The sequence below is a fragment of the Leptonotus elevatus genome, chromosome 14, assembly GCF_054856555.1.
Source record: "Leptonotus elevatus isolate MCC_2025b chromosome 14, RoL_Lele_1.0, whole genome shotgun sequence".
Taxonomy (NCBI): Eukaryota; Metazoa; Chordata; class Actinopteri; order Syngnathiformes; family Syngnathidae; genus Leptonotus; species Leptonotus elevatus.
Window position 1 is genome coordinate 5,993,360 of NC_141252.1, and position 23,039 is coordinate 6,016,398.

The following is a 23,039-nucleotide window of genomic DNA, read 5'->3' on the forward strand; positions in this document are numbered from 1 at the left end:
GGTGGCAGTGCTTCAAACACTTTCTGACCTGTATTTGCCTATGGTGGGAAATCAGCGTGAACAATTTAAAAGGCTCACACTATACAAAGCGATGTTTAGGTCGTTGCTATAATGCTTAAGTACTGCAGGTGTTTGTCGTACACATTTCAACCAAAGGTCAACTGTCCTTCCTAACCAATCACAAAAACGTGCCCACTTTTTTCACAAGTGAAACATTTCCATTCTCAATAATCTCTTCCAGGAGCTTATCTTTGTGTTGATGTTTTTGCTTCAGGCCACCTGGTAAATAAAATCTGCAGTTACTCCTCCGGCTTCTACATTTCAATCCCTCCCTTGCTGTTTTCATCATCGGCTCGCTGCCCCGAAGCTATTGATTACCTCTTGAGATGGATGAGCTGGGAGCCTTGTGTAACTCACTGGTAAATTAAGTTCCATAGGCCAGATAAGTTATATGACTGTTTATTTGCTTTAAAAAGACCTTATTCTGACTTTCGGTATTCCTTGTCTTAGGGATGTTTTCAGTCGTGGGTGTGCTCAAGGTTCTCCCAAACAGAAAGCAGGTCAATACACAACTAGAAAAATAAAGCAGTTTTCGATTCCTTTGTATATAGGCACCCGGAATAGGTAGAGCTAGAATCCAATTTCCACAGTTTGGGTTATGATGGTGCGAATGTTCTCTTAAAATTGCTTAGCCTGTAATTTATTTGTAATTAGCATTGTAGGGCTCAATAAAATTGCATTTTAAGGGATTTTCCATTGTAGAATAGATACCAACAAAAAAGTCTCTAAAACCAACACACAAATGACAAATTACATGCATACAAAACAATTATAAAAGACGTCTGCAATTTTGACTTGAAGTGGCCCTTTCAGGGTCATTTTGGCCTTTCCAGTGGTTTTCCCAAAAGCGTGCAAACTTCACACAGGCCTTAGCAAATAGAGTACTTTAAAAGGGCTTTGCATAATTATATTCTATACTGCGGACAAGTTGATGTAACCAAAGGTCTTGGGGAGTTTGGACCAATGTTTGTTAATGAGGCTCATGCCAGACGTGGGCGTGTGGGTGGCTTGTGTTCTGAAGAATGTTGCCTTCTGTAGGCTTCTTGCAGGGCCCGACTATCGCCTGCGATTGATAGCAGCCTTCAAGTATTCACAGACAAGCAGCCCACTCACACTGGACTCACATTCTGCGTCCATGCATGCATGTTTGTGTGTGAATACAATCACGGTGGACTTTTGTACTAATTAGCCCCTCGCTACATTTCAGATACTTTCCAAAACACAAACAAAATTCCCACTTTCTTCCCCACCCATTATGAAAAACTCTTCCTCCTCCTCCTTTTTTCCCACATGCTCACATCTGAGAGGGTCTTTCGGGGCTTGGGAAAGGCCTCTGTGATTGATTGATTGACTCGATCTCAACGGGGGAGAGGAGGTAAGTAGAAAGATAACCTGAGGGGGAGCTGCAAAGAGTTATAGTAAGTGATGGGCTTAAGACAGGTGGACAGTGAGAGATTAAAGCTCAGGTGCAGTGCAGGTGGACTAAAATCTATACAATATCTGCGTCGAGTGGGTGTAAATGTTGCAGGCGATTTTAAAATCTCGAGGTGAATATACAGTAGGTTTATGCGTTTGCAATCCATCCTCGCGCTGACAGCTCCGCGTTTCTGTTTTATACCAAACTCAGTGTCATCCATATTAATCAGCCACTCCCGAATCTAACTTTGATTCACGGAGCACCTTATCATTTTGTCCATAGTCTCTCTTTTAATGTGCTTCTTTCATATGTCGGCTTTAAGAGTCTGCAAGCAGTAGGGACACTGTTGAGACGATCTCAACTTGATGGGGGTCTGAAAGAACATGATCAGCTTATATGAAGATGGGAGACATTCTTCCATTCCATCCATGATTAACTAAATTTAGTTAAAATAATTACGTTCAGTCCTAGTCAAGGATCTTTCAGTTTCTGTATGCTAGTCACAGTAATGGATGATTGAATGCATTCTCTATCAAATTTAGGTTGTGGGTGGATGTTTGACCATAGCAATCTTGGCGTGTGAGGTTTATTTGGTCAGAATAGGATCAACTTTATTGTCCAGTCGAGGAAAGGAATTTGGTATTATTGTTCCTTCCCGCCTAGGAGAGTTCTAACATGTCCACAGGACAGGATTGCGGCAAAAATCTCACTCCGTTCGACTACTCCTCCGAATTGTGCTTCCAGTGTGGACAGAGTAAGCGTACACTCCCAGCACATGAATGCAAAAACAAACTTTTCACTCGCATCACTCTGCACCTCATTGATTATGTTTAGATTAAAGGAGTCTGCAGCAGATGGTTTAATCCAAGAGATTGGATAACTTCACAACTTTGTAGTGGATGTGCAAAGGAGCGTTCCCACCTGGTGCCGTGTCTCCATGCTCGCCAGGGTTGCTGTTACTGCAGCACGAGGCGTGGTCTCCAGTTCTCCGTGTTGACAATGAGCAGGTTGCATTTCTGGCCTCCTTGCCGGGATGAACTCTTGAACCAACGTGTTTTGTGACGTGTTGATGGCACCCGGCAGCAGGAAACAGAGGAGGCAATTATTTGCGATGACCACACCGCCACATGGTTTTGATCATGTGTACTCTGACCATATGTATTGGCTTGGACATGACAGCCAAATTCCCCATGTACCTGGAAAAAGTCTGTTTGTTTTGTTTTCACAAGGCTTTCCCTCCAAATTCTTGCTCTCATCTTCACAGTTTGAAGTGAAGCAAATATCAGAACAGAAGAAAGCTGTGCAGTAAAGGCAGCAGGAGAAATATACGGTCAAACCTTAGTTAGTCCACGATACCAGTAGACCTCAGATATGCTCAGATTTCAAAACCAAATTTCTCTTCTAAATTATTTCTATTTGAGACATGCAGTAGATGGATGAGCAGCTCACAGGGCGATTGAAACCTACCGAATAAAAACCAGTAATGGCTCAATGCAAACATGACTTGACAAAGATGGTTGACCTTTAAAAACATTAAACATTACATAAAAAAATTCCCCTTACATTGAATAACCTACAGTCTACGGCGGCAGCCAAAACACCCGTTGATCATATTCCTTGTGAATAAAGCACGTTAACTTTATAGATGGACATGACAGATATGACTTTGGCAACATCCCCCATCGCGTTAATCTACAGGTGCAGCCCGTAAATCTGTTCAGTCCGACTCCCCGGATGCTTCTATTTGTCATGAAAGATTTATCTGACTTATTAGAGCACAATACCTGCTCCGCCACTGGGACTGGGCCGAGGGTGAGGTGGGGAGGATAGGAGTGGATAGTATCACAGGAAGCAGACATCTCAGGAGTCCTAACCTCTTAAAGTCCTTTCTGGAAAGTACAATAATAGTCCTTTGTGCTTCAAATGGAACAAACGAGATGTGCATTTTTGTCTGCTTAAAGAAGGTTGGAATGGGAGGGGGGAAAAAATGACTGTGATGCTCTTTTAGGCAAAAAAGTCAAGATGACATAAGACGCATTCAGCTTTGTGTCATTTAGACAGATTCTTCCGTATTTGTTTCTCTAAACCCTAGAATTTTTAATCCAATGATTGTTTGTTCATAAGGTTACTCAAGGACATTTGGTCAAATCTCTGCTTGTGGCCACTTTTTGATAGGCAAACTTCCTCGGGTTCAATCATAACTTTTAAACTATTGATTGTTAATTTTTCCTTTAGTGGATCAAGGAACTTTAGCAAAATGTCATTCCCTAGTGGCAACTGCATTTCTCTTTTATGCTCAAGTGCTAGTTTGAAATGTTCTTGTCTCCTTCAAAATCACCTTGCAGTTTCAACCTTGAGATATTATGTATGAATTGCATTACTAACCCGCTGTTTACTATCCAGTAGGTCAACGGCGGTACCCGTTGTCGAGTCTCGCTCGCTGTTTGCGATTTACAATGGTAGCAAAGGCATCTCATAACTCAAGGCGCATAAATAATAAATCTGTACCTGCAAGAAAAGGAGCTCATCAATATATGCATGTCAGGTTTCACCTTGTCTGCTTGTAGATCCACAAATATGCCTCTTAGAATGCATTTTTACTTGACTGCGCAGCCTGGTTGACATTGTGTATTATAAGCCACGGCAATCTCCAAGCCGGGTCATACCAAAGACGATAAAAATGTGACCCTTTGCCGCCCTGCTTGACCCTCGGCATTAAGGGTTGGAATTGGGGGGCTAGATCACCAAATGATTCCAGAGCGCGGCCCCTGCTGCTGCTCACCGCTCCCTCAGGGCATGGGTCAAATGCGCAGAACGAATTTCGCCCCACTTTAACTTTATATCATTTATAAGGGCATTTACATCTATCCATCCAATCAGTTGTTGTTGTATTTTTTAAGTTGGCCGGCACTTGACATAGGGTCAAATAAGGGTTTAGGGCAGGGATAGGCAAGTTCGGTCCTAGAGAGCCGCAGTCATGCATGTTTTCGGTGTCTCCTGCCTCCAAACCCAGGTGTTTCAAATCATCAGCTCATCATTGCGTTCTGCAGGAGCCTCTCATCTGTGTCAGAGGAGAGAGACATCAACATGCAGGACTGCGGCTCTCTAGGACCGAACTTGCCTAACCCTGGTTTTAGGGTATTACCCCTTTTAGAATTTGGTGACAGAAGCGGAAAACAATCCCAATGAGGTGTCCCACTTGGAAGGACCACTGAATGTTTTATTTTTTTATTTTTTTAATGGCACGTAGAGTATTTGGATGGTGAGAATATGTTTGTGTGCCTATTGGTGCAGCAGTGTGAGACCCGACGGTTAGATCTTCTATAATGCAAACAGGCAGTTTGAATCTATTGCCCTCGTGCCTCATCAATCTTCCTTTGCATTTATCAGATAAAACCAGCCTGTTGTGAGATTAGAGTAAATGGGCTCTCTGGACTATGCTTGCCTTTCTTGGCCTGCATCAAATCCAGCAGCAGCGGTGAGGCAAAGCCAGACTCCCATCAGGTTATCGGAAAGGGACATCTCCTGGGATAAGCAGCTCGAACTTGGGACTGCTTTTCCCTCCGAGCAGGGAAAACATCTGAAGGCTAATAGGTTTGAACAGGCAATTGTCAATGTGGCAAAAACATTTCACAGATACTGTACATGTTTAGAGGGCACATAACTGGCATTTTTTTCACTCTTTCAAGTATTTGCTGTGACTATGACCGGTTCCACTGTAGAAAGAGTGTACTGTACATTTAATGTTTAAGCAGATCACTGTCTGAGCAAGGACAATAGTACGCGTACATAATAATAATAATAATAATAATAACTTCCTATAAAGTATAATTGCCTACGACCTCAAGGCTCTCAATGCGTGAAAGCCATTCATACATTAATATTCAAGTTTGTCACCTCTTAGTTCATGAAACAAATGTAAGGACGGTCAGCTTTTGTTTTGAGTCAAAATAAAAATAAAAAAAGACTATATAGCAACAATTTCTTGAAATAATGCCTGCAAAATCATTTCGATGAGCCAATGGTTTATAGTTGCCATGGTGACCCATTGTGACCTTTTGCTCAGTGTTGCTATTGTGTGCAACACTTGTAAAAACTTTGCGCGGAGTAAACCTATCAGGCGAACTTGATCTGATTTCATTACAGACTGTTCTGTTAGCATTTAGTTATTGGCTTCTGATTATGTCTTTGCCATCATGTAATTATTTATCACAGTTTTATATATAAATCAAAAGTGTGTATGGCTGTGCGTTTTCTATTCTAAACCCCAAAATTATCATTTCCTCATCAAACGTTGTGAAGTACATTTGGGTTTCTTTTTCATTTTTATTTTATTTTTTTATCATGAATAATTTACAGTGTAACCAGCAGTTGGGTCATACAATTATCTTTGTTAGTTTCCCCAATAATCTTTCCCATCATACAGTCTGATCAATAAGAAGAGGCATGTTTTCATTTAACATCTGTCGAGTAGAAATCAGGAGCTCTCAAACAAACCAATTAGTTCCTCCTGTTTGTTCCCGCTGCTGGAACCTGATCAGGCATGTAGATGAATGGCTGTGTTTGGAGAAGCAGAGCAAAGTGGCGGCTAATGGCCTCTTTGTTAACCTGGCTTGGCTTCGGCTGCATGATCGATTCGCGCAACAAACAAAATTGGGGCCATTAGCTGTTGCGCAATATCTTAATGTTTTCTTACCCTTTGTTTTTTTTTTCTGTCTTGAAAGTAAGTTTATGATTCAGTTAAAATTACAACTACCATCCCAGCATAGCATATAAAACGTGTGAGTGGCATGCATATTAATTGTGGTAATGAAGGTCACCCGAAGGAGCAGCTGGAGTCCTCCTCTGTGTCGAAAACACTGGCGGTGGCTAAGTAGCCGCCTGCCGAGGACCAAGCCGAAGCAATCAAATGCACCATATGCTTCCTCGCCATCACCCGACACCTTTTGCAGGGTTGCCACAGTGAGGTTCAGCCAAAGACTTTTCGGGTAAATATGAGCTTATGTACATCCCAGAGGCGATGTGACATGAGTTGTACGTCTGATCTAGATACGTTACTGTATATACAGACATTTTGCCACATCTGCTGATAACAGCAAGTGTTTTTAATCTTTAAAGTAGCACTAAGGAACTTTACAACCTTACTAAAATGTTTTCATATCTTTTCTGATGAAACATCGACTTAAAACCAGTTGAATAGTACCTTTGCCATGGCCTGAGGGGGTCTGTATCATTTTTACTGGCTTTTAACAACTTTGAGGAGGATGGTAGGAACACTGCCACACAAAAAAAACTACAAGTGTGCTGACTGCTTTATGGCATACGTCAAAAGCTATCCCAGATGAAAGGACAGTCAATGATCAACATTTGCCCGAATTTCACTCGCTGGCATGAGATAAAAAAAAATGACAGAATGAACTTGTCCTCATAGGAAATGTGGTCTTTCTTCAGGCATAACAATACCGCATTTTTCCATATGGCTCCGCCATAATCAACGCAAACTGAGAGTTCCTTAGTGTTGCTTTAAATTTGACAACCTTTGTGGAATAAAATTTTGCCTTTATCTTTAATTCTTACAAAAGGAGGTAAAAGAAAGAAGCAGACAAAGATTCCTTATTTAACCTTTATAGCTTGAGGTTCATGGGAATTAATATAGCATAATCTGGCCAAACAACTGTACACATGCAACAAAGTTTATCAGATAAGTCTGATTCATTTCAGGTAAAATATGAGTGTGCAGATGTTTTGGGTTGGAGGAAAAAAAAGCAGCAGGAAACTTGAGAAATATGTTGTTGTTGTTTTTTTAAGCAAGTATAGTAACAGTAAGTCATAATGTGTAAAGTGACTGACAAAAGGTTTGATGGAATAAAACTTTTAGATAATAACTCAAACATTGCTAAAAGATGATTACCACACAGAGTAGTCCATGCAGTCGGCTTATCTCCAACAAAGTGTCCTGGGACATGTCTAATGTTGAGTTCACGCCAGCGGCAAATGAATCAAAAGAAGTTAAGATAATCACTGAATGAATTCAAAGAGTGAGAGCAGAACAGAAAAGTGCGTTCCCGCCCCGGCGGGCATGTCACCCTTCCCTGTACGCATTCATCAAAACGGTGTCATTAGAGGGCACAAATTGCCTTTTCTGCCAAGATGGATCACACACACACACACACACGCACACACACACACACAGGAAGTTTCATTCGTTCGCCGTGTTAGTGCTTTTCCCATCTGGTGTCTCCGTGCAGCAGGAAAGCAGCTGGGATTTGTACGAGTGATATTAATCTATGATATCATTCTTGCTTTGCTTTTGTGCGACAGGAAGAACAAGTTGGACAAAAAAGACACAAATGAGATAACTTCAATCATTACCTTCAACGCCCCCCCGAGACTATAGAAAGAACAGGCCTGCCTTTTTTTTTCCTCCCAGCATAAATTACACAACATATCCAGCAAAGCCTTTCTAAGAAGTTAGTGTGTGTTCTGAGCTGAACAGATCTCGGGGAGCGTTCCGGGGGTGGGTGTGGGGGACTCATCCGTGCCCTTATTGTGAAATACCAGAGCAGAGCCCACCCATCGTCTGACACAGGAAGTCATAGCAGCATAGCAGCAAGGGGCCCAGCAGTGTTCTCTCTCCAGGCTGTTCAGTGACATCGCCTCCTGAGGGTAGATAGATGTCATTGTGCCGGTCCACATCCTGTCTAACCTTTAAATCTCGATTGGTGCCAACGCAAAGTTGTACTGTCATGGAACTCACCTAAAGTAGTTTCAAAATAACAAGTCTCAGCAATGCAATTCCAGAAGAGTTGTCAATATTATTCGATTAATTGACAAGTAATCGATTATTAATTCATTGACAACTTTTAAAATAATCGAGTAATTGCTTGGAGACATTTTTTTTTTAATTTAAAACAGTCCAAATCCTCTGATTTCAGCATACCAACAGCAATTGTTCACTGATTTCTGTAGTCATTCATGAAACAGGGACTATCATGATTATCTTGTGTGTTTAATCAAAATAAGACATTTGCAAACATCTGTTTTTACTTTGGAAAACAATGACTACCCTGGTAGCATACATCAATCCCCCTTGTTTTAAAAAAGTATTATACGATTACAAAATAAACACCAATCACTGGTCAATAAAAATTACAGGGAGTCCCCAAGTTACGGCGGAGGTTCCGTTCCTACGCTGGCGTTGTTACCCGAATTCGGATTTCACCGTTAAAGTCAATATTTACGTCAAAATACTGTACAGTAATTTAAAAAAACATATTTGCGCGAGCCGGAAGACGCCGCAACCAATATTTTGTTTTTCCGCATGGACATTCATTGCTGTTGGACGGCAGAGCAGAGCTCATTCAAAGTTAAACATGGAAATATGACGAGCCTGCTTTAGATAAAAAAAAAAAAAGTGTAATCCAATTAACTCCTCTCCCCTACCCGAGCATACATAATGGTGCCGTTGTGCACTGCGAGGGCATGTTTTTGTTAAATATCATTGTATGGCTCCGTCGAGCGTCTGCCCAACCTTGACACAAGATACTGCCTGAGGAGTGGGTCTGTCAGTTGACAAAAGACGATTGATCAATGTTGTTCGCCAATTCGATGACGTTGCGCATCAATCACTGGCCTCAAAAAGTTTGGAGTCCAAAACTTATTCACGCTATTCTTTGAAATTCGATGAAAAACGGATGGTTGGGGATACAGATGCCATGAAAGAATGGATGATTTAAGATCCGTCAGCTGCTTCACAGCTGTGTGTCATGATACATTACCTATCGTCAAGGCTTGTAAAATTTTGATTTGTCCCTTACTTTTTTGGGGCAAAAAAAAAAATCCAATGTTAAGCCATGCTTAGCGCTGTTGCTGGTTATATTTTGCTAACTTTCCTCATCTTGATTTTTGTTCTAATTTCAGTTCAGTTGATGGGACTCAGCCAGTTATTGATAGACTAGCTTTTTGTCTCTGCAAAAAAATAAATAAATAAATAAAATACTTTGAGTCGCATTTCTGACGTCACGCCCGCTCTTCGCTCATTGGTTCAGTCCACTGTCTGTTAGCTCAGGTTGCCCCGCCTCAGAAATGCGACCGATAAGGTCGGTTGATCAGACTCACTCGCGGCTTTGCTCGCAAGTAAGTCTCGATACGACTAGCCTCTGGTGGCTAACTGCTGACTGGCTAGCTTCCAACTGTGAATCAATGAATTTGATTTCTGTGAGTGCTTGCCAGTGTAATGTAACGTAGACTGTTACATTAGCATTTTGCGCTAGCTGCTGACTAGCCAGTTACAGTAGGATAGTCTTTTGAGGTCAAAAGGTAAAGCACCACCACCACTGTGCCTTTTCAAAACACTGCTGTAATTCAAATGCCGTCGTGTTTGCTTACAGGTGTTCCCGAACGTAATGCCGTTCTTGGATCTTTTTGTAGCCTGGTTGTGCAATACTAATCCTGGTAAAGCCATTTGTATTAGCCACAGAGACGACCTCCGCTGGACCTTGTTTAAGGGAGAACAGCTGGGCAAAGGAAATGAGGTCTGGAGACAGGCCTGAAATGTAATGTTTTGATACATCATATGTTTTCACTTTCAAAGGTCTCGAGGTAGCGTTCGCATCACAGTGAGTTACAACTAAAATCTGTGACATAAAGTAGTGAATTTAATTTGAGCTTTTTATATAAGTAACCTTCATCAAGCAACTTCTTCAATTTGATCTAAATTATATTCATATTATTTATAAGCTATCCATCATTAAACTGTCTGTCTTGTTGTATGTGACCCAGGTTAAGAGATTTTTGCTTCCAGGAATTCAGTTTAGATCATCCTGAAAGCGTAAGTGTCCAGGAATGTACTGTACCTTGTTTTGAAATATCCCTGTTTATTCCGTGTTTACTGTGTGATGACAACCGCACAGTTTATTATGACGTCTTCTCGCATGAAACACTCTCCAGAGTTTTGGCACGTAGTATATATATTTCCTTACTGCATCCTTCTCATTTAACGTTGGATTGGCATTGTTGATTGATGAATGTGGATCAGCAATAAATGAACACATTATTTTTAGAACCCTCCTGTTACGTTGCAGGTCAAATTGCCTTGGGGGGTGGGGGGGGGGGGGGTGTTATATAATCAAACCAATAACAGCCAAATTACACAGGTAGAAAGTAAATGGAACATAGCCAGTCAAAAAAAACATCAAAATCCATGTCATTTGGTACAGATGAATGGAGTCAATGAATGCCGCGAGAGAAGCACATTCATCTCATACTACACATCACAGCGGGAAAGTCAGAGGCCTGGTGTAATTAAATATTTGCCCGTATCCTAGAGCTTGATCTCCAGAGGAATGCATTGTGTGTGTGTGAGGACTTGGCGCAGCCTAAATAGCAGCATTATTAAGTGGTCCAAGGGGGTGTAAAGTGATGGACAAACTTGCGGCGACAATAATGGGGCATTTATATGACTTGCAAATGGCCTTAATATGATGTTTCCAGGTGCAGGAATACAACCTTGAACACAGTGACTTTGTCATTGCGGATAACCTAATTGGTTTCTTAGCATCCTCATTAACGATTCTGCGACTCCTTCGACTCAGCGGGCTGAGTTTTGCTCATCATGCTGCCGCATTAATCACCAGTCTCTACTATGTACAGGTGTGTCGAGGGGGGGAAATGTCACAGTAATCAGCAGCGTCTTGGCGCGCGGCACACTTCTCGCTCGACAAGCAATACACTGCAGAGGTGTTTTAAAAAAAAATATATATATATATAAGTACGTCCTTAAGTTTTAAATGAAAAAGCTGATCTGCCTTGAGTATTAATGTTAGAGTACATCCATATTTGGGATGAAGATCATCCTACGTCGCGTCATTAACCAGTAACTATACAGTGGGTCGTCCAGTTAACGATGGTCCTGAAATTCGACATTTAAAGGTTTGCGAACGGGACGCAGCATAAGAATTCATGGTCAGCACGAGACCGACTATATTCAGTTACTTTTGGCGCATTGAATGTTGACTGTAATTTTAGTTTTTTCAAGGTATTTTGGGGGATTCTGCATGTCACGTTGGGACACCTGGGAACTGTTTTGTTTAAAAAAAAAAAAAAAAAATCACAGGGTTTCTTTTATTACAGCAACAGTTACAAATAAAATTGTAACTAACTTTTAATGCCTTTCCTCGCCTCCGCTAAAAGTGCACTTGCTTTGAATGGCTTCTGCAGATTTTTGTCTCGCTTCCAGAATGCTTTTGAATGTGACGTGTCGTCCTTGGGTGAGTGTCGAAGCTGAGTGAATAACTTGGCAGAACTGCGGACAAAAGACAACTTTTTTTTTTTTTCCCTCCCCCCGAAGTTTACTTACCCTTGTTGACATGACAACCACACATTTTCAGGCAAACTACTCAATACAGCAGCTTTGAGACGTGATGTTTATTGTAGCGTCTCTGCGGACTATTTAGTTGTCCCTCCGTTAATCTCTTGAAGGGCTAATTGTTCACCAAGGTACACGCAGTCCTATTGACTCCTTGTGTCTTGTCACTGCATGGCCACTATTCTGCCTGGAAGCTGACCTCGTACACAAGAGTCACAGTGTTCGAACCTTGTTGAAAGCACTCAAAAGGCCTTTTGTTTGACGCCGTTGATGCTGGTCACGCCACTGCTAACGATAAATCCATTTGGCAGGCTCTCTGAAGAAAACAGCAAACAGCTATGCCTATTTGTACAATTAAAAAAGCAGTGATTTACCGACATGTTGAGCCACCAGCTGCATGTTTTCCTAACAATCTTGCCACTCATTTCACTTGAATGTAACCTGCAATACAAAGACATTTCAGTGGCCAGGTATCTAAGTCTGAACATTGGCGGGCATGATGATGCTGATCTGCGTGATCTGGAGTAGATACGGTAAGTATAAAAGGCGGGGAAAAAATTATGAGTCAAAGAACGACCTAAAACTACCAGGTATGCAAGTAGAAAATACTTCTAGTACATGGAGAAGTGGAGAAGTAAAACTTTCCTCCCCTGTCCTAGCATTACCCTCACGCAAAAGTGGTGTTCTACCTCTGATACTACCCAAGAAGTCGGAAAATTTACAGGTCAACTTGTATAATTTTTGTACAAAACGGTAACGTGGGAAAAAGGTATAAAAAAATGCTACCTTTCGACAACCTATCCATGTTCTAAAACTGGGCAGACAATGCAAATTAAGCCAGATTTTGAGTTAATTGGTCATCATTGGTCTTGTGATTTCCATGAGAAAGGGCACCATTGGAATAATCACTGGCTTGTCTGACATAATTCATAACTTCACACAACTCAAGCAGTTACCGTTGGATTTCTTGCACTATAACATGGCATGCTAAAAATCATGGTTTAAACTGTTGTTGTCTGTCCCTATGTGCCAGTGTAGCTTTTTTTGTGAGTTCTAGCTGAAGCTTGCGCACAAAGAATAAAGAGAAGTGAGATGTCTTGTTATCCTGTTTGGAAAAGGAAATTGTTCATGTATCTTTCAGTTTTCTGCTAGCCTTAATGGTGTCATTGCCAATTTACTCACGAGTTTTTATACATCTGTTTCCTGCGTCGTATCATATTTGCTTTCGTTTATCATTAACAAGCTGAGGTTCGTTCATTCCGGTATGACGACGTGCTCGTTTGTTATCGCTTCCCTCGTTTTCCCCCATCTCAACACAATTCTGATAATATTTCGGTGTTGGGAAGCCGAACGTTTGTCGCAAGTAGAATTTTCGCCTTCAGGCTGTGACGGTCAAAGCCAAACACAACAAAGAACTTATCCACTGGTGGAAGTGACTGCATGTCACTATTGGAGCATGGGAAAGAAACCTCTGTATGGCCTCACTCTGACAGCCAGCAAGCATGGGAACAATAGGCTTCGCAAGGTTTTTTTGTCATTATCGCTGGATTTATACATTTTATGCTTTAAAAATCCATGCTTCCCTTTGAGGGAAGTGTATCATTCTCTGGTTTCAAAGACCGTCCGCATACGACCTGAGCTCGCAATAAACCAGGAAATCAGTGTGTCACCAAGATGAATAACGTTTGTTGTCAGGCTTGAGCCTGTCCCCTCCGTGGATTGATTAATGTTTTGGTCAAGTCTTCATTTATAACCTTAAATCACTGTCGAATAATATTCTAGACTGCTGGGACAGAAAGTGAAAGTCAACTGAATATTAAATTAATTTGAGAGCCACAAAGTTGTCTGGCACTTTAACACCTCACTGCCGATTGTGGGTTTCTTCCATGACCTTCAGACAGACGTTTTCCAACAAAAAGTCTCAGGTAACACGGGACTTCCTGTTTAAATGAATTAAACAAACGGGTGCAGCAAGGCTGCCAGTGAACATGCAGCGACTAACATATTTTCACTGTTGCATAACTGCTTTACTAATCCTCGGGGCCCCTGTGTTTGTTTACAATTCAAAGCTGCTGCTGGTGAATAAGTAACTACTGGTACTGAATGTTTGGTAAAGCCTCTCAAAGCTTTTTTTTCTTCTTCACATATTTGATATATGTCAGAATTGCACTGAGATCCAATCTTTTCGTGAGGTGTTTTTGGGCCACACTGAAATAAAATAAACATGTTACGCGGGAAAACACAGAATAGTTGTCTTTATTTAGAATTCTTTGTCAATACGAAGTTAGTCTTTTTTTTATTAATTTTTTTATTAATGTAGTTCATTCAATTCAGAGTGTAGCATGCTTTAAAAAAAATATATAATAATTATCATATGACATGACCTGCTTTGAACATTGTAAGGCGTTTTGTTGCTGGCAGGTTAACATGCAGGCATGATTCAACATTAGTTTCTAGTTGGAAAAAAAAGAAGCTTTTAACATATTTTCCATTTCGCTACTGCCATTCCTCTATCAGGGAAAAACATCATTTATTAGTAACAGCTTTGTTTCGTTTCAAGATACAGTACCACAGATGTCAGAAATTATTGTTGAGAATTTGAGCACCTTTTGTGTTGTCAGTCCTCGTCTACACACTTCCATTGAATCCAGCTGTCATTCTTTTTTCGGGCCCCTAGAAATTTTACATTGCGATGATATCGTTCTCTTCATCTATTTGGTCATGCTTGTGGCTTTGTCGGCCTTTGTTCCTTCCCGTGACCGCAGGCCAACACCTCACGTATTGGCTGCAGCTGTCCAAATGGACGTACAAAACATCCCCTCGCTCACCGGGGAGCTCACTCACTTGACTATATCACCTGATGCAACAACGGGCCCTGCCTATATTTATATAAATCATACCTAAAGAAATGTCCGTCGGGAACCAAACGAGAGCGGGTGGGGTGGGCTTACGTGACGGAACGTGACACGAGGCAGTGCTGGTCGCAACTTTTCAGCGAGCGGCGGAACGGCGCAACAATGGAGAAAGTGACCCGAACACTTCCTCTTATCTGAGGCGACACAATAGATCACGCCGGTTGGCGGAAGCGGAGGTCTACTCGCCGGGTTATAAAAGCAATAAAAGGAACAGGTCGTCTCCGAGAAGTACACTATGAGCTTGTAAACAAACATGGACGCTCAAAGGGAGTGTACATAATCCTGTATGAGAGGGGCCAGTTGAGGACAGGCGGGGAGGAGAGAGATAAACCAACACCGGATCTTCCAACAAAAAGTTTGAGAATGCATTTATAGAGTTGATTCAGCAGTTGGAGGAAAGGGTTGCTTTTGTTGTTTGTATAAACAGTAGCTCAGTTTATGTTAAGTGGGACAGACATCTTTATTGGGGAAGTCAACCCCCCCCCCCAATTTTTTGGGACAATATGTTCTATGCAGCCCCACTGGTCTAATTATGGCATTCTGGTTAATATTGCGTGAGTGGAATATGAGTCATGAGGCAAAATCCAGCCATTTTTATCCATCTCGGGGGGCGGCCATTTTGCCACTTGCTGTCGGCTGAAGATAACATCAATGTTGTTCAGGGCTCAGGCAACGACCAATCACAGCTCACCTGTTTTCTGAAGCTGAGATTTTGCTTCATAACTCTTAATTCCACAAATGTAATATTAATCAGAATGCCATGTTTAGACTGGTGAGTTCACATGCAACATTATATTGTCAAGAAATATTTATGGTTGACTTCCACTTAAACATTGCAGTCTTGATTTTGATTGAAAGAAAGGGAAATTATTCATATTCATGGCAGGACTGAGATTAATGTACAGTATGTGTATCCTGTCTCTGAAATTGTTGCGATGAGACATTTATTTTGGCCTTTTATATTCATCCGAATCCTTGACAAAAGTTAACGTTCTCATATAATTCCTTTTACAGTGACGAATAAGAAGCCAACCCACGTCACCATCACCAAAGTGAAACAGTTCCAAGGATTGTCCGCTTTTGTCAAACGCTCACAGTGGACGATCGACCAACTACGGCAGGTCAACGGCATTGACTCCAACAAGGTAAGCCACGTCAAATTAAATCTGATAGTTTTTACGTTTTCAAATAGTTATCTTTGAGCAACAAATTCTCAAATGTATTCCTCCTGCAAAGGACTCCGCAGAGTTTGACCTGACGTTCGATAACGCCTTTGACCAGTGGGTTGCCGGTTCTGCGGGAGAGAAGTGCACCTTTGTCCAGATCCTTCACCACACCTGCCAGCGCTACATCCCGATGCGGAAACCAGAGTTTGTCAACTGTCAGTCCAAACTGCTGGGAGGTGAGCGCTCTGGAACAAAAGTCCCTTGTTTTCCCCACTGTTTTGTGTGTTGCCTGAAGTGTATGAAAATGCAAGTGATGGTCAACACAGTTTAACTATCTAATGTTGTTCTAATTAGGGCTGGGCATAATATTACAATTGTCATTGATACATTGACAGTTAAGTAATCTTTTGATGAATTACATTTGGAACTTATATTTAAAGAGGAAATCAAGTCAAAACAATTCCATCTGCCCCCACTAGTCTAAACATGATGTTCTGCTAGTGCTAATATTGCATTTGTGGAATATAAATTAAACAGAAAAATCCACCCATTTTTGGCTCATTATGATGCTTCTGTGGAAACAGGAGTTAAGAAATATCTCATTTAAATGTGATTTTAAAATAAATAAATTAAAAAAAGCAATTTTTCTCAGGGTCAATCAAGAAATTTAGTCAATGCCCATCCCTATTAGTAATTGTGAATTATTCCAAAAACATTAACACAAGAGCTGTAATAAATCCCTTGTCATTTGATTGTTTGTCAAAGAAGCAGTTAATTTCCGCCCCTTGAAATAACTTTAATATTATATGCATCAATATGTGTGTAGTTGCAGCGTAGCAATCTGAACCCCAGCAGCCAATTCTATCATTTCCTGACTGCAAGGATGTAAATAGTTTGCTCATAAAGCAAGCAGAGAATGTAGCATCCTGCCCGGATAAATCAGATATTGATCTGTTTACCCTCAACTCTCATCTTTGAGCACTGTTCCGCTTTTGTATTATTCATTGGGTTGTTAATACAAACACATCTCGCCCTCCTTGGCTCTCGCCTGATTTCCATCAACCGCAAGCACCTTGGCTCTGTTTGCGCAATCCCACAAATAGGCTGAGTCACTTAATCTTTTCTCCGAGACAGAGCAGACTTGCTTGTAATGAGCTAATTTGTTGCCCAAAGACTACTCATAGGGTTGTTGTTTTTTTGTAAAGGGCGATGCTGCAGCTTTGATAAGTTTTGACTGCTACATGGGTCATATTGTAGACGGCTGTGTCGACTGGTATCGATCGAGGGATTGAAGAAATGTAGCAAGAGGCATAACAATAATAATAATAACATTTACTTTATAACTCTTTTTAAATAACTGTTTTACTTGGATGGAAACATCAATACTCATTCACTCAGTCATTAGCTGGTTCTCTGTAATGTGCTCACATTGATCAAAGTGGTGTTCAAAAAGTTACAAAGTCCTACATTTGATTTAAATTCACTGATACTGTGGATAAAAAAAAAAAAGCCCTGTGAAATATAGTTCCGCTGACATTTTTCCTTTTTTTGCACAATGCATCTTTTCATTTGGTTGTTATTCAAAAAGCATTATAATTGATGTTACGTTAAAGTCATCATTAAACCATTCAAACTAGACCGGATGAGTTGTCATCATAGAGTGACGATATTTGCCACAGTAGTTGTTCAAATAAGAAAATACTCAGACTGAGTAACCTCGCGTTTTGTCGACTTACCGAATTTCTTACTTGAGGCGAGATAGCTCTGATGAATGTGTGCTTTGCGGCAGGAGCCTCACGGGGGATGTCAGCATTGCTGTCCACTCCAGTTTAAGTCTCACACCAGTGCAAAACAAAAATCATGACGCTGCTCAGGTGTGGGACCATAACTGTGGGAGACTCTTATCGGCTGGGACTTCTGTGATTGCCTCACCACCCCAAAAAGTTAGATATGGACTGATGTCGCAAGTTTTGATATCAAGGATAGGTTTGGGGATTTTCAATCTTGATGCGTCAGCATTTTAAGGCTTCATAGCATTGATGGCACAAGGAGAAAAAAGTTTATACTAGTAGTAGTAGTCGTGGTGGTGGTCAAGATATTTCCAATCATATTTTTTTAAGGTCAATTTGAGACTTTTTACAAATTTGCGCGAGTGTATACACAACAAATGTGATGATCCTCGTTAAGTTGTCACCACGTGACTGACTTGTTTTGGCTGCTATGAAATTGTGGACTCCCTGCTCCACATCTAAATCAGCCCCTTCCTTTATCATCAGTGACTTTAATATCTCTATAAACCCCCAATTCTCTCATCTTTTCTGTAACAGCAAGTATTTTTTAATTTGTTCTCATTAAAAGTAACTGCATGTCATTCCCAAAAGTTTATGGCCTTCGTACTAAACTGATAACGTAGTAACCCAAAACTCCTTTTCCACTAATTTAAACCAAACTGATTTAGGGTCATGAAAATGAATAATTGCTGTGAATATTTCTTCACTACAGAAGCCCAAGCGGTAGATTCGGTTGTTGTGCGTTGCAAAATGTTTATGAACCGAGTGAGGAAAGATCTGGTTGCTCACCATAGTCATCTCCGACGACGAGGTAAGACATCTGGACTCCCGTATTTCCCGTATTACTGTATTGTAATAGGCGCTGTACGCCCACCCAAATTAAATCCCTCAAATGTATTTATTATTTATTATTATTTATCGGGAAAATACAATCGCTAGTAACCTATAATTATCTCAGTTCATAATTGTGCTTATTCACAAATGTTCATTTAAGAGTTAACATTTGAGACCATTTTAAGTTAGATGCCGCCGTGTTCCCATCATGGAAGGACTATTGGTAGTAACTGTAATTACCGCATTAAAGAGTTATCTGCTGAGCCAGTGTGCTGCTCGCCAAAACGGCACCACCGAACGAAGCCCATAATCAGCCTGGGTGGGAGTTCAATTAGTCTAAACGCTTTCTGCATGTAAACGAGTCCAAGATGAAGTCATATCAGACAATTTGCATTTCAATCGACTGTGGTTGGCCGCAATGTTCTGTGTTTTTATGTTCTGTGTTCTATGTAGTAGCATTCCTCTAAAAAAACAAACATATTTTTGTATAGTGTTAAACTCCTGTTGCCCTTGAAACATGATTTCAGTTGCAACTGAGGAAATCAAAAATGTCACTTTTTTTTTTTTTCATTCTTAGGGAGACATTTGATAAACTTTGCTGCGGTATATCTGAGGATAAGTGCGAGTGATCTCGGTTGTCATTTTACCGAGTCCGACGCTAGTGTGGATGTGACTGGACGCTCACAGCGAGCGCAAGGTCAATTCCGCTCCCCCACCCCGATACGACTTGTCACTGTAAGCGGGGGGTACAAGCTTGGAAGGGATTTCCAGTGCATCCCTAAAGGTTATTTGTGAGTTATGTTCACTGTCCGGGCCCCTCACTGTCAAGCCGGCGTGTCGCTGACAAATGCCACAGAAGAAAAATTTTACTGCACATTCTGCAGGGCAGCGCAAGATGGAGTGTTCTTTGCTGATGGTTTTTCCACGGTCGCCCGTCTGGCCACATTGCCTTTGACAAATTCACTCAAGTCTGGACTGTAATGATTACAATTGTGGTTTTATAAATGCACATCTTGTAAAGCTGAGGTTGATCTGCTTATGAAGGATGCAAGTGAGCGCAGTGCTTGGGAATGCGTATGAAGGTGTATGAGGAGGCAGGAGAACAGCCCGAAGCACATGATGATCAATAAATTAAGTACTTTGTCGATTTAAGTAAACGGCTGCTAATAGACATTCAAATGTAAAGTATGAAATATATTTTTGACATCTTGGTTTTAGTTTCCATAATTACTCATTGAAAAGTTCAAAAGTCAAAATTGATCAAAGGTTTTGTGCAAGTTTGTGTTCAACTTAAATTGGCAGGTTAAGTGTGCCTCAAAATTCAATCGTCTTCATTTTAAAATTGTATTTCAACCACATTTTTCCCCCAGTAGAATTTGCCTTAAAAGTAAAAAAAAAAGTAATAATAAATGTTGTCAAGGCTCAAGTTCAACCCAAATGTTCTCGTGAAATATGCCGTAAAGGGGAAGTCACCCCCCCCCCCAAAAAAAATTATTGACAATAATGTTTTATGCAGCCCCACCAGTCTACGGCATTTTTGAGGATTTAACCCCCCAGCCGTTTTTATCCATCTCAGGGGGCGGCCATTTTGCCACTTTCTATCAAGTAAAGATGACATCACAGTTGCTCTCAGGTAACAAACCAATCAAAGCTCCGCTTCAGAAAACAGGTGAGCTGTGATTGGTCGTCGTCACAGCCCTGAGCAACTGTGATGTCGCCTTCAGTCGACAGCAAGTGGCAAAATGGCTGCCCCTTTAGATGGATAAAAACGGCTGGGAAAAAATCCTCAAAAATCCAAATTGTCATGCCTCAAATCTACAGTTAATCATTTAAACTACATTTTGAGTTTGATGCTCCATCAACCCATAATAAATTGATTTTTTTTCATAAACTAATTAATTTATGAAGTGGGGAGCACACATGGCACCCTCTCTTACGACGATGCCATCTCTTATGTGTCTTTGATGGCTTTGCACTCCTCTTCCTCTCATGAACACGAGTAGCCGAAGGTCCTCTGACAATGTGCCGCTCGTTAAGTAGATTATGTCGATGGCACTCGTCGAAGTGCAGATAAGCATGTGCTTGCCAATATTTGAGTGCAACGATTGTAAAAAAGGAACAAAAAGAAGTCTCCCTGCCCTTCCACCCACACACACACATGAGCGTCGTATTTCCCCCAGCGTCTTAACGGACGTATATAAACCTTCTTGAGCGTTAACGGGGCTGTTGGCAATTTGTCGGGTGTATCTGATATTCTGATGTTCATGCAGTGAAGATGTGCTTCTTCTACCCAGCAACACAGCCGCGGAGCCAGCCAATAGAGAATCACATTTAATCGTCCAAGCTATGCTGTGGACTTGGTGCCGTTGATATTTTAGTGCTGGGGTGCCCAACCAGTCGTTCGCAGTCGACTGCGGGACTGCTCCCAAGTCGACCTTGGGGCAAAACCCCCCCAAAATAAAACAACCTGTGGAGTTAATTATTTTGGTGAGATTCTCTGGGCATTGATTGGTTCGCAACTAGACTTTTCTGGTATTCACAGGCATTTATTTGGGTGAGATGTGAGTTATGCGTTTCTTCACTTTGCCCTTCTTTGGTGGTATCACAATATAAAAGCCCAAAAAGTCAAATTAATTTGTGGTATTATTGTAACCATTTAGCTGCTCATGAGCTCAACTCTCTTGAGACTTGTGTAGAAATGGCGGTTTCAGGCCTTTTTTTTTCCTGACAGCATAATCCACTCCCACGCGCTCCACTCAGCTGCTTCTTCACACAGCGCCTCCTTGTAATTACAATCTCCACTGGGGGGGAAGCCCAGGCCAAGAAACCGAGACAGCATGAAGACAAATAAGGTGGAGATGTTCTCCTCAGCGCACACTTCTGGAGTGGTCGGGAGGGTGGCATGATTACGATGATGGGGAGTATTACTTCCTGGACTCCCTTGAAGGGATTCCGAGGGATCTGTCTCAAATGGAATCCAAAAGGAATTGTCTTTTTTTTTGTCTTTTTTTTTTATAATCTTCAGACAGGAAATGGACAAGAACGCCACACCTTCACTGGTGTCCTTCCTCATGTGCTCCCTGGCCGTCGAGCAACACGCGATATGTCGGATGCTCGGGAATATTGTCCCAGGCATGTCTTCGTAAAATGACAGATGACATCCCGGCCGAAACTCGGCAGCTGCGGACTCGCTGTTCCTCATCGCGCTGTTAGCGTAGCACAGTAGCTCCAGTGATGTGCTGCAGATGGATGGCTTGTCAGGGCAAAACCTGCACGGGGGGCCTCCATCAATATCTGAGGATCCGGCCTGTCTGCGGTCCACTTTTTAGGCGTACAGGGCAATATTTATTAAACGTGCACAGGGTGCTTTCAAAAAACAGTTTTACCCAACTCAGTTCAGTGTCATCTACCTTTTGGTCTGGACTGGGTGCAATTTTGTACAAGTGGTTCATATTACTGACATTTACGTAGCTGGCATGGGATCAATTCCCACTCGTGCCATAATCACCGTCACCCCAACTCATTTTCACTGAAGCAAGCCCTTTCGCTCCCGGTTGTTTTACTGGATTTTGACAGATTTTGCAAGGCTCACAGAATATTATGTTCAATTGCTATAAAAACATAGAATCTACCAAAAGAAAGATTAGAGTCAGGAAAAAAGTGCATTAGTAATTGTTTTCGTTTTGCAGCAATTAGCATTAGAATATAGCAAAGTTTCATCGATATTCACATTCCTGGTGAAAACACTGTCAAAAAGAACTTGTTGCAACATGACCCTGGCTGATCTCTTATACTCTGCATCTGTTTTTTGTAATAAATACCATTGCTTTAAGCCACCTCTTCATTTTAGAAGCGGCATCAAAGCCCTTCTGTATGCTATTGAATGGAAGAAGAAAAAAGTATAAACACGTTTTTTGGGAGTGAAGGACAAGTTTTAAAAAAAAGTATTTACACATGTTTGGGTTTGAATGAGTTAACTGACGACCATTGCTGGGTGAAGTCCACTTTTGGCCTGGGCTCCCCACTCTATGATCGGCCTATGACCCCGCAATCGATGTCATTAACATTGAAAAAAATGTAATACAGATGCGTCTATTTTATTCTACGACTGATCATGTCGATTGCTTTTTTTTCTTTCTTTCTTTTCTCCCTGGCGGACAACAGGCAACAGCATACTCCACTCGGCCGCAGACAGCGTGACGAGCGCCGTGCAGAAGGCCAGCCAGGCTCTGAACGAGCGAGGCGAGCGACTGGGCCGGGCCGAGGAGAGGACCGCCGACATGATGAACAGCGCCGAGCAGTTTGCCGTCACAGCCCACAAGGTGAGGCCAAGGTCGCGTTTGGCGTGTGGTAAAATGCTCAAATTAGCGTTGAATAGCTAAACATACTTAACGAGAGGTGCAACAATGAATTGGTTAATCAACAACTAATCAATGATCAAATGGATCGCTTTTTTTGGGGGTCCGATACGAGTAATCGACAGATTTATCC

The 23,039-nt window shown here is 41.5% G+C and overlaps 1 protein-coding gene across 2 annotated transcripts in view; it reads left to right on the plus strand.

Annotated features, from left to right (window-relative positions):
* stxbp6 (syntaxin binding protein 6 (amisyn)) overlaps window positions 1-23,039 on the plus strand; it is a 39,696-nt gene that overhangs the window by 12,734 nt on the left and 3,923 nt on the right. Inside the window, exons 3-6 of one of the 2 annotated variants that reach the window (XM_086095635.1) lie at window positions 15,773-15,903; window positions 15,995-16,160; window positions 18,427-18,525; window positions 22,713-22,870. In XM_086095635.1, coding sequence (XP_085951761.1) covers window positions 15,773-15,903; window positions 15,995-16,160; window positions 18,427-18,525; window positions 22,713-22,870 — 554 coding nt within the window. The remainder of the gene's footprint in view (window positions 1-15,772; window positions 15,904-15,994; window positions 16,161-18,426; window positions 18,526-22,712; window positions 22,871-23,039) is intronic. The other variant, XM_086095636.1, reaches the window with a different exon arrangement.